Source organism: Urocitellus parryii, chromosome 4, assembly GCF_045843805.1.
Source record: "Urocitellus parryii isolate mUroPar1 chromosome 4, mUroPar1.hap1, whole genome shotgun sequence".
Classification (NCBI taxonomy): domain Eukaryota; kingdom Metazoa; phylum Chordata; class Mammalia; order Rodentia; family Sciuridae; genus Urocitellus; species Urocitellus parryii.
Genome location: NC_135534.1, coordinates 5,368,777 through 5,380,803, shown reverse-complemented (window position 1 = coordinate 5,380,803; position 12,027 = coordinate 5,368,777). Strand labels below are relative to the sequence as shown.

Sequence of the window (12,027 nt, the reverse complement as noted above, 5' to 3'; positions counted from 1 at the left end):
GAATGAGTTACAGAGTATTCTCTATGCTTCTTTCCATCTTCTGAAAGAGACTGTAGAGAATTGGTATAATTTTTTTCCTTAAAAATTTTGTTGGATTCACTGGTAAACCTATTTGGGCCAGGTGCTTTTTGTTGTTTTGAAGTTCATTAATTACTGACTCAATTTTCAAAAATAAATGTAGGCTATTGTGTCTTATTTATTTAAGTTTTGGCAGATTGTCTCTTTTAAGGAATTATTTTATTTCATCTAGGTTATTAAAATTTTGAGCATAGAGTAGTTATTTCTTTATTTTCCTTTCAATTTTCGTTATTTCTTCTTCTTTCTTCTTTCTTCTTCTTCTTTTTTTTTTTTTTTTAAATGGTGCTGGGGATCCAACCCAGAGGCTTACATGTAGCACTGCTTTACATGCTCAGCCTCTTACTGTTCCTTTAATGTCCATGGGAAATGTAGTGATTATCCTGTCTTTCATTTCTGATGTTAGTAATTTTTTCCCTTGGTTAGCCTGGCTAGAAACCTATCAGTTTTATTGTCTTCAAAAAACAAAAAACAAAAAAAAAACCTTTGGTTTTGTTGATTTTCTTTTTTCTCCATTAATTTCCTATTTTTAATTTTATTGACTTCTGCCCTAATTATTATTTCTTTCCTTGTTTTTACTTTGGAATTAATTTGATGGACTTTTTCTAGTTTCTTAAGGTAGAATCATAGAATATTGATTTTAGATTTTTATTTTCTAATATGTGCATTCAATGCTGTAAATTTCTAGCTAAGCTTTGGTTGCATCACATGGGTTTTGAAAAGTTGTATTTTTATTATTTAGTTCAAAATGTTTTTTTCTCTTTTTTTTGAACCATGTTATATAGAGTATGCTATTACTTAATCTTCATGCATTTAGGGATTTCCCCATTTATCTGTTTTTGGTTTCTAGTTTGGTTTAATTGTGGTCTGAGAGAACATTGTATGATTTCTATTTTAAATTTGTCAAGGTACGTTTTATGGCCCAGAATGACATCTATCTTGGTGAACATTCCATGAGAGTTTGAGAAGAATATGCTGATCTACCTGTTGGTGGGTGAGACCATTGTATCCAGTTAATTAATGGTGTTGAGTTTAATTAGCCTTACTGATTTTTTACCTGCAGGATTTGCCCATTTCTGATAGAGGGATGTTGAAGTCTCTAACTCTAATAGAAAATTCAAGCACTTACCACTGAGCTACCCTGTATCCCTTTTGAGATAGGGTCCCACTGAGTTGTCCAGACTGGCCTTGAATTTGTGATCCTTCTACCATGGCCTCCTGAGTAGGTGGGATTAAAACAGGCCTGTGCCATCCTGACTGGCCTTCCTCATGTATTTTGATAGTTACATGCACATTAAGGATTGTTGTTTTCTTTAAGTATTCATCCCTTTATTGTTATGTAGTACTTTTTTTTTTCTTTTTTTTAGCTCATAAAACTTTTCCTGCTCTGAAATCTGCTCTATTAGCTGCTCTGCTCTTTTGACTAGTGTTAGCATGGCTTATTTTTCTCTATTACTTTACTTTTACTTTTTTTTTCTTTAATTATTTTTTAGTTGTAGTTAGACACAATACTTTATTTTATTTATTATGTGGTGCTAAGGATTGAACCCAGGGCCTTGTACATGCCAGGCGAGCGTTCAACCACTGAGCCACAACCTAGCCCTCTATCACTTTACTTTTAATCTGTGTGCATCTTTATATTTGGAGTGGATTTCTTGTAGCTTTTTTTTTTTTTTTAAATCTTTTCTCATACATAGTGTACTTAGACCACTGACATTTAATATAGTTTTTAATATAATTAGGAAACATCTACCATATCAATTTATGTTTTTGTTTTTTTGCCCTTGTTTTTATTAATTTTTATTTTCATTAATGCATTTTTATTTTGGTAAAATGTGCACAAATTTGCTGTTTTAACCACTTTAAGCATATGTTTTTGTTTTTTTTTTTTTTTTTTTAAAATAGTTATTTATTTATTTTTTAGTTTTTGGCGGACACAACATCTTTGTTTGTATGTGGTGCTGAGGATTGAACCCGGGCCGCATGCACGCCAGGCGAGAGCGCTACCGCTTGAGCCACATCCCCAGCCCCTGTTTTTGGTTTTTAAAAAATTTGTTCTAATTAGTTATACATGACAGTAGAATGCATTTTGACACATTGTACACAAATGGAGCACAACTTCTCATTCCTCTGGCTGAACATGGTGCAGAGTCACACCAGGAGTGTAATCATATATATTTATAGAGTAATAAGGTCTGTCTCATTCTGCTGTCCTTCCCATCCCACAGCCCCAGCCCTCCCCTCATTCCCCTCTGCACAATCCAAAGTTCCTTTACCACCACCCCCCATCCCCCCATGGATCAGCATCCACTTATTCAAAAACATTTGGCCTTTGGTTTTTTGGGGGTTTGGCTTATTTCACTTAGTATGATGTTCTCTAGTTCCATTGATTTACCTGCAAATGCCATAATTTCATTTTTTCTTTAAGGCTGAGTAATATTCCATTGTGTACTACATATCCTTTATCCATTCATTCTGTAGAAGGGCACCTAGATTGGTTCCATAGTTTAGCTATTGTGAATTGAGCTGCTATAAACATTGATGTGGCCATGTAATTGTAGTTTGCTGATTTTAAGTCCTTTGGGTATAAACCAGAAAGTGGAATAGCTGGGTCAGATGGTGATTCCATTCCAAGTTTTCTGAGGAATCTCCATACTGCTTTTCCAAAATGATTGCACCAATTTGCAATCCCATGCCCTTGTTTTTTGTTCCTGTTTTTGTTCACAATTTTTCTGTCTTTTGTGATTCAATCATTTTGATTCCATTTTTTTCTGCTTTCCTAGCATATAAATTAAGCTTTTTTTCTTTTGTAATGGTAGTACAAATATATAATATTCCTTGTTCTTCCTCTTTCTTTAACCATCTTTGTTGCTCATTTCATAAATAAACATTAATACCAAAGCACACATAATTGAGGATATTGTTGTTACTTTGGACAAATTTACCTGCTATCAATTAAGAATAAGAAATGAAAAGATTTTGTTTTATTTTTTGTTTGTTTCTTTTAGTTGTTGTTGGACACAATACCTTTATCTTATTTATTTATTTTTTATATGGTGCTGAGGATCAAACCCAGTGCCTCACACGTTCTAGGTGAGCATTCTACCACTGAGCCACAACCGCAAGCAGCCCCTGAAAAAAAATTTTTTTTTAAATCTCGTTCATTGTCCAGTGCTCTTCTTTTTTTAATATGTAGAATCAGGTTTATGACCTATATAATTTCCTTCTCTGAAGTACTTTTTTCAATATATTTTCTTGATTTTTTTTCTTTTCTGTCTAGGAAGTCTTTATTCCTCTTACAATTTGAACAATAATTTTGCAGTGTATAAGTTGGTGGTTTTGTTGTTGGTTTTCTCACAACCCTTTAAACATTTTTCTCCATTCTCTTGCTTGCATGGTTTCTAAGAAGTATATAATTGTTACTATGTTCCTCTATTGATAAGGTGTGCTGCCTGACCCCCAGCACCCTTTTTTGGGCTTCTTTCAAGAGTTTTTCTTTAATTTTCTGACTCTTGACTATGATATGCCTAGGTCTGATTTTTGGCATAACTTGTTTTCTTGAGTTCCCTGGACCTAAGATTTGGTGTCTTGACATTAATTTGGGGAATTTTCTTAGTCATTTTTGGTTCAAATATTGCTTCTTTTTCTCTCCCCCCATCCTTTCTGTCCAGGCACCACCTCATGGATATGTTAACAGATTTTGTAGTCATTCCTCAGTTCTTGAGTATTTTGTTTGGTCCTCACCCCCAGCCATTTTTCCTCTTTGCTTTGCAGTTTTGAAAATTAGTAGTCATATCTTCAATGTTAAATTCCTTCTTCAGCTGAATCTAGTCCAGTCTCCTAATTGAGCCTGTTGAAGGCATTCTTCATTCCTGTTAGTGTTTTTTCATGGACTTGTTATCTCTGCTTTTATATTATCCTTCTGTTTTTAATGTGTTGTCTTAAGTTTTTGTACTAAAGCCTTTATCACATTAGTCTTGGTATTAAGAATCTTTTTGTGTGATATTTCCACCATTCCTGCCATCTGTGACTCTGGTTCTGATGCTTTCTCAATTTTTTTAGACTGTGGTTTTTGCCCTATAGTATGCCTTCTAGGTTTTCATTGGAGGGCTAACCCAATGCTTTTGGTAAAAGGACCTGTGATAAATAGACCTTTAGTAGTGTAACCAGTGGGGTCTGGAAGTATTCTATAAGGTTGTGACTAGTTCTTAGTCTGTTGGTCAGCCAGTGGCCCTGGTCTGTGAACTCGGCCAGCATTAAATCTGCCCCTGTACCCTGCCATGTCTGTTAGGCTCTGGTAAAATAGTTTTCATTCTTTCTTTCAGGACTGATAATTTAACCCAGGGGTGCTCTACCACAGAGTTCTATCCCCAACCCCTTTTTACTTTTCATTTTGAAATAGGGTTTTGCCGAGTTGCTGAGTCTGCTCTCGAACTTGTGATCGGTCTCTCTCAGCCTCACAAGTCTCCTAGATTATAGGCATGTATTCCCATGCCCTGCTCTGCCCTTTTTTTTCTTCCCTTCCCTTCCTTTCCTTTCCCTCTTCCCACTCCCTCCTTGAGATGGGGCCTTGCCATGTTGCTCAGGCTGCCCTTGAACTCCTGGGCTCCTGATCTTCCTACCTCAGCCACCTAAGTAGCTGGACTACAGGTATGCACCACTGTTCTTATTCACAGCTACAAAATCATTTTCTTGAGAACAGGTCTTGTTAAAAACAAAATGCTCTGGTATATTTCAGTGCTCTAGAACCATATTCCATACTGTTTCCTTTTCCCCTTTCCCTGCCAAAAGCAAAAGGTGACCTTTCTCCTGGAGGTAAAAGCATGGGGACCTTCTGTCACTGGGTCTCCCCTGGAGTTTTTAACCCTAAGTTGTGCACGCGGTTCATTATAGCCTCCAGCAGTTAATTATAGTTCATTTACACTGTACTGCCACCCAACTCCAGGATGGTTTTCATCTTCCCAAACTGAAGGTCCATACCCAGTGAACACTGACTCCTCATTGCCCTTTCCACCCAGTTGCTGGCAACCACCACTCAGTCTGTTTAGGAATCTGACTATTTTAAGTACCTCATGTAAGTGGAATCATGCAGTATTTGTCCTTTGTGACTGGCTTCAAGCATGTCTTTAGTGTTTGCTCCATGTTGCAGCATATGCCAGAATAGCTTCCCTTTTTAAGTTTCAATTATATTCCATTGTGTGTGTGTGTGTGTGTGTGTGTGTGCGCGCGCGCGCGCGCTGACCTATTCATTCATTGATGACACCACAGTGCTTCTGTCTTTTGGGTAGCAGGGAAAGATTGCTGTGAACATGGATATGCACATATCCCTTTTGGGAGGTATATCCCCATAAGTGAAACAGCTAGATTATATTGCAATCTTTTTCCCCCTTTTTGAGGAATTGTCAAACTTTTTCTGTAACAACTGGTCTACTTTACTTTCCCAGTGCATTGGGGTGCCAATTTGTCCACATTAGTGCATCTTTTTGATGTACATGTGAACTGTACAAAGGTATTCAAAGCACTATTGGTTGCTTAAATATTTCTGGTAGCAAAATCCAGGAAAGAGTTTTCTTTGTCTAATTTCCAAGTTCTGTGATGCTATATTTTCCTGCCTACCATTTTTGACTTCTCTTTAATTTTGTTCCTGGCCCCTTTCACATTTTGTTCTTCAGCTTTTCTTATTTTCCACACTACCCCTTGGGAGAGCTCTGCTTTCAACTGCACATGTGTACCTATGATGCTCACATCTGTCATGAGCCCTGATGGTCTTCTCTCTTCTTCTTAGTGTTTCTACCCATGCTCATTGTATTCCCAGTCAGTTACGACCCTAGTAAAGTAGTGTTAAGTGCTGCTGAACTTGAATCCCAGTGCTGCTAAATACTAGTTTTTTGATCTCTTAGTTTCAGTATCCTGTCTTGCATGGTAAGAGTTATTATGAAGATTATCTAATAGTTCACGTAATGTTCATACATAGTTCATCATACATGGATTATGGATGTATATCCATTACTACTTATCCTTGGTAAAACAGTTTTTTTTAATATATATATTTTTAGTTGTAGCTGGAACAATACCTTTATTTATTTATTTTTATGTTGTGCTGAAGATTGAACCCAGCGCCTCACCTCACAAATGCTAGGCGGGTGCTCTACAGCTGAGCTGCAACCCCAGCCCCCCAGTTTCTTTTTTGATAAATTTCTTTATAAACACCATGAGGTATTTTTATTTTTAAATCTTGTGTATCATACTGCTTTTTAAAAAACTACTACCCCTGTACCGTGTATGTACAGTGTATCAGCAGTAGATGAATGTACCGTGGTCCCATACTTCCCTCTCAATATTAATTAGTTTTTTAACTCTTTGTGGTTTGTTTGCTAAATCCCTGGATATTAATACCTGTGGATTTTTCACTAAGACTACTAATGAATAATTAGTGAAATGCTAAACATTTTCAGGTGTTGGCTTTCATTTGGTTTCTCCTTGGAAGAGTGGTGTGTTCAGATTGTTGGACTGTTGCCAAGTTTCAACTGTTTCATTGTTCCCACTGGGCACTAAAAGTGACCCTCTGGGGTTTTGAAAGGGCTTCATTTTCATTCCTGTACTTTATCATCACTCCCCTCTTGTGTGTACATTTCACAAGTCCTCCCAAACAAATTTTTTATCAGAAAAGTTTGTTGCCATGTAATAATGCTTTAATTAGTTGATTTCTTAGACTTGGTGTTTTCAACTATTACAGGAGATAAATCAGATTTATTCAACAAATGTTTAAGTGCCTGGAATGTGCCAGGTACAAAAATGTTAAAGAACTGCCTGGCACATATGAGGTCCCCTGTAAATAATAGTAGCTGTTGTGTAGCTCCACCTGTGGTATAGGGTTTACTTTTAATATTTTGGGAGGCACCACTATGGAGAAAGAAGTGTGCCATTTCAGAGTCCTGACAGCCATTTCTTCTAATATCTGGGTCAGTTAATATCTCTGTAACTCAGATTGTTGCCCCCCCCACCAAAAAAAAAGAACTTACATGATTATTGTGACGTTCCAGTGAAAATGTGTGACTTCATTTGGTAAAGCGAAGTTCAGATGCTGAAGTCCTTAAAAAACAAACATTTCTTAGCTTCTTTGTAAATATAGATTGTATCATCCTTTTATTGAGAAATAATACACATGCTATAGAGTTCACCTGCTCAAAGCATACAATTTGATGTTTCTTAGTATATTCACAGATTTGTGCAACTGTTTCCAGTCTCCTAGAATGTTTTTTTTTTCCCAATTTTTTTTCAACTTGTATATGCACACAATGCCTTTACTGATTTTTGTGTGTTGTTGAGGATTGAACCCAGCACCTCACTGGTGCCTTACAGCTGAGCTACAACTCCAGCCCCTATCCTAAAATGTTTTCATTACTCTGAAAAGAAACCTTGTACTCTTTACACTCCTATTTCTCTCTGTCTTCCCAGCCCTAGAGGTAACCACTAATATACTTTTTTTTTTTTTTTTTGTTTTTGAGCAAGGGGGATTGGACTCAAGGGCACTTGATCACTGAGCCATATTCCCAGCTCACAGGGTCCCACTGTGTTGCTTTGTGCCTTGCTTTTGGTGAGGCTGGCTTTGAACTCGCTATCTTCTAAGCCGCTGGGATTACAGGTGTGAGCCATTGCACCCGGCTACTTTGTGTTTTACGTATTTGTTCTGGACATTTCATATAATGGAATCATGTAGTATGTGGTCGTTTGTGACTAGCCTATTAACACTATCAATATTTTTAAGATTTATCTGTGTGGTAGCATGTATTAGTACATCTTCTATTTCCCTCCTTTTTTTTTTGGTGCCAAATAATACCCATTGTATGGAAACCTTGCCTTTTGTTTATTCATTCATCAGTTGGTGGATATTTGTGATTTTTTAGCTTTTATGAATAGTGCTGGTGTGAACATTCGTGTACAAAGTTCCTGTCATCATATGTCTTCATTTCTCTTGAGTATATACATATATGAATGAATGGAATTGTTCAGTTATGGTAGCTATATTTAACCTTTTGTGAAAATACTAGATTGTTCTCTGGAGTAGCTGCACCATTTTACATTCCCACCGGAGAATGAGGATTCATTCTCTCCATAAAGTACCAACACTTGTTATTGTGTGTCTTTTGATAATAGTGTCTGAAGTGTTGTCATTGTGGTTTTTGATTTGTATTTCCCTGAAGGCTAGTGATTGAGGATCTTTTTTTGTTATACTTATTGACTGTTTTTCTGTCTTTGGAGGAATGTCTACTTAAATTATTTGCCCATTTAAAAAACTGGGTTGTATTTATTGTTGGGTTGCAAGAGTTTCTTTTAATACTTTGTGCACTAATTTTTATCAGTTGTGATTTGTAAGTATTTTCTCCACCTTGAGTTGTCTCACCCCCCCCCCTTTTTTTTGTTACTGGAGGGGTGCTTACCACTAAGGTACATCTCCAGTCTTTTTAATTTTTTATTTTGCGGTAGGATCTCACTAAGTTGCTTAGGACCTTCCTAAGTTGCTGAGATTGGCCTCAAACTTAGAATCCTCCTGCCTCAGTCTCCTGAGTTGCTGGGATTACAGGCATGTACCACTGTGCCGGGCATTTTTCAATTCTTGGTGATGTCATTGAAGCAAAAAACAATATAACTTAATAAAGTACACATTTATGCATTATTTTTCTTTTGTCTCTTTGGTGTCATATTTAAGGAGGCTTTGCCAAATCCAAAGCTGCAATTTTAGTTCATGTTTTCTTCTAGGAGTTTTTTTTTTTTTAAATATATTTTTTAGATGTTGATGGAACTTTATTTTAACATTTATTTATACGCAGTGCTGAGGATCGAACCCAGTGCCTCACACATGCTAGGCAAGCACACTACTACTGAGCAACAATCCCAGACCTCCTTCTAAGAGTTTTGAGGTCATTTTCAAGTGGCTTTGTTTCTTTGCATAAATAACTTCAGATACATTCATTGTTATTGTTACTTATTATGAGATACTGAGGTGCAGGTGTTCATGAGTGACCTGGATTGTTTGCTCTGTTATGCTCCCCATAGTATCCTGTGTTCTCCATAGACTTTTCTCTGATTTTCTGTTATAAACTCTGGACGTTGTTATATGTGACTTTATACTCAAGGTAAGCACTTTAATATGGACTCAGAGTAGAAGAATTTATGTGTCAAAGGTTGTATAGAGCCACAGGAGGCTGAGGAAGAAGGACCACAAGTTCAGAGCCAGCCTTAGCAACTTAGCAAGACCCTATCTCAAAACAAAAAATAAAAAGGTCTGGGGATGTGTCTTGGTGGTTAAGAGCACCCGGGTTCAGTCCCTGGTACATAAAAAGAAAAACAAGAAAGAAAGAAAAAAGGTTGTATAGATTTTAACACCTTTTGATATCTATGATGGGAAAAATTACTCCAGTTTTACTTTTAGTAGCTGTTTCAGCCAGTTTTATATTAAAGTTTTATATTGTTTTATGCAGTTTTATATTGTTCAATACCTAGTAAGAGTTGAAATTCACAGTAGTCTCAAACATCAGATTTCTATTTTAGGCAAATTAGCATCCAAATAAGGCCTACCCACTTTTTATTTGAAAAGTTTTTTTTTGGGGGGGTGTGTGGTACCAGGGATTGAATTGGGGGGTAGGGGTACTCGACTAGTGAGCCACATTCCCAACCCTATTTTGTTTTTATTTAGAGACAGGATCTGAGTTGCTTAGCACCTCGCCATTGCTGAGGCTGGCTTTGAATTTGTGATCCTCCTGTCTCAGCCTCCCCAGCTGCTGGGATTACAGGTATGCACCATCACATCTGACCCATTTTTTAAAAATCTGGAGTTTCCCCATTCTTGCCCTGCTCCTTACTATGTGTTTATGGAAACCTTGACTGTTCTGTGGTGTTGTTTCCACAGTGTTCTCTGACCTCTGTTTCTTGTATACTAATAGTTGGGTCTTGAGAAAGTCAGTCTGTCCTCCATCCCTCCCGTACTGAGACCTGAACCACTAAGCTACACCTTAGCCCTTTTTATTTTTTATTGAGACAGGTTCTTACTAAGTTGCCCAGGCTGGCCTCCAGCTTGTGATCCTCTTGCCTCAGCCTTCTGAGCAGCTGGTATTGCAGGTGTGTGTCACTGACCACTACTTGAGGAGATTTCTTAAACTGATGTTGCTTCTTTGGTTGTGATCTTGCTCCAGAGATGGAATGTGTAGCCAAACTGAAAATTTTTAAGGGCTTCCAATCTAAATCACGTTGAAATTCATTTAGATCTGAGTTGGTCTATACTTAAGATGCCAGCTCTTCATTTTGGAATGCAGTTTCCACATTGTTTTTGGTCCCTTTTCAAGGCCATGTATCAGTGCATTTTCTGTAGGGAGAACACTAAACTTTTCATTTTGAGTGAGGTACGCCCTCTTTGGTTGTTTAAAGTGGTGCAAGGCCTAGTCAGCAGGGTCTCTTCTTCCTTTTTCTTTTAAGATGAAGACTTACTGTGTTGTCCAGACTGGTGTCACATTCCTGGACTCAAGGGATCTTCCTGCCTGGACCTGGCGTGGTCCAAGTCTTGTCAGCTAAACAACAAACTTTGCCTGTTTGTCATCTGTTTAGAGTTGATGACCTCTTACTGCTGTTTAGAGTTTATGATCAGTGTTTTAAGGATTGATGGTTCAATATTCTTAAGTTCTTTTCCGGCCATCTTAGATTTCTAGGTGTTCTCAATGTCTGTCTATCCAAAGGAAACTTCTGTGATGAAAATTTAGAAAAATTAATGACAGGGTGTTTAGCATGAACATTAAAGAAGCAGATGTTATTTCTTTAAGGGTATGTATATCCAAATGTTTTCTTAATTCCAGTTTTGTATTAAAAGTATTATTCAACTTAATTAAATTTTTAGTGTTTTGCTTTTATGTGAGTATATATAAATGACATCAACTTTGGCCTTTACTTCAGTTGGCAAACATCTAGGTGCCCACCCATTGCCAGGCGCAGTGCTTTCTGTGCTTTGGTCATACCTGGTTAACGAAGGTGGACAAGATGCTGGTGAAGGATGCAGTGAAATGCTCAGGGCAGTGTCAGTAGAGATACAATACAAGTTGCATACATAATCTTAAATTTTCTAGTTGTCACATGAAAAAAATAGAGGGTAAAAAGTAATTTTAATTTTATATATATTGTTTATTCCAGTATACCCAAAATATCATTTCAGCATGTAATCAATATGAAGAAATTAATGAGACATTTTCACTATCTTTCTTAGTCTTTGAAATACTCTGCATGTTTTATATTCATAGCACATCTCAATTCAAATTAGTCAGGTTTCAAGTGCTCAGAAGCCTTATGTGACTGCGACAGTAGATCAGACTGTTGTCATCATCATTATTGCTGTCTGATTAAGCACCCAAGTAGAAAGTGGCTTGGAGGGAATGAAAGGAGAACAGAGATAAGAGGAAGGTGAACCAAAAGAGGAACCAGGGCTGCTCTCCAAACTGTCTTTCATACTTGGGGCGTGCCTTTTCCTGAGATGGGGAAAACTTGTTGAAGGAAAGGTTTAGTTGGGTGGACAATGTGTGATAAGAGCCTAGGTTCTCTTTGGTGATATTAAATATGATATGCTTGTGTGACATTGAAGGGGAAAGTCTCTAGTAACTGGGTACCTGTGAGTGAAGTGCAGAGACTTCAAACTACTAGCTTGATAAATTTGGATCTCAGTTGTGTTCATAGAGGGGTGTGTGTGTGTGTGTGTGTGTGTGTGTGTGTGTGTGTGTATCATAGAAATGACTTCATTTACTTAAAAAAACAACAACCATGTTTTTAGTCTCCCCAGAGTTTGTTTTATTGCTGGGGAAACTGTGAGTAAATGATGTGAATTTATTCCCAGCCAACTTGGAAGAGTATCCTAGGGATTGGCCATATCCTGGTCAGCTTTAGGGAGTCTGCAGGAAATATTCACAGTCCCTA

General features: G+C 37.2%; 1 protein-coding gene across 13 annotated transcripts in view; it reads left to right on the top strand.

The window, feature by feature from the left end:
* Ppp6r3 (protein phosphatase 6 regulatory subunit 3) overlaps nucleotides 1-12,027 on the top strand; it is a 136,453-nt gene that overhangs the window by 22,161 nt on the left and 102,265 nt on the right. For 9 of the 13 annotated variants that reach the window (XM_077797913.1, XM_077797912.1, XM_077797911.1 and 6 more), the window contains one exon: nucleotides 984-1,065. The exons of 3 other annotated variants lie outside the window; for them this stretch is intronic. In XM_077797913.1, coding sequence (XP_077654039.1) covers nucleotides 1,048-1,065 — 18 coding nt within the window. In that variant the 5' untranslated portion in view covers nucleotides 984-1,047. Of the gene's footprint in view, nucleotides 1-983; nucleotides 1,066-9,772; nucleotides 9,870-12,027 lie in introns of all 13 variants that reach the window. One more of the 13 variants, XM_077797909.1, reaches the window with a different exon arrangement.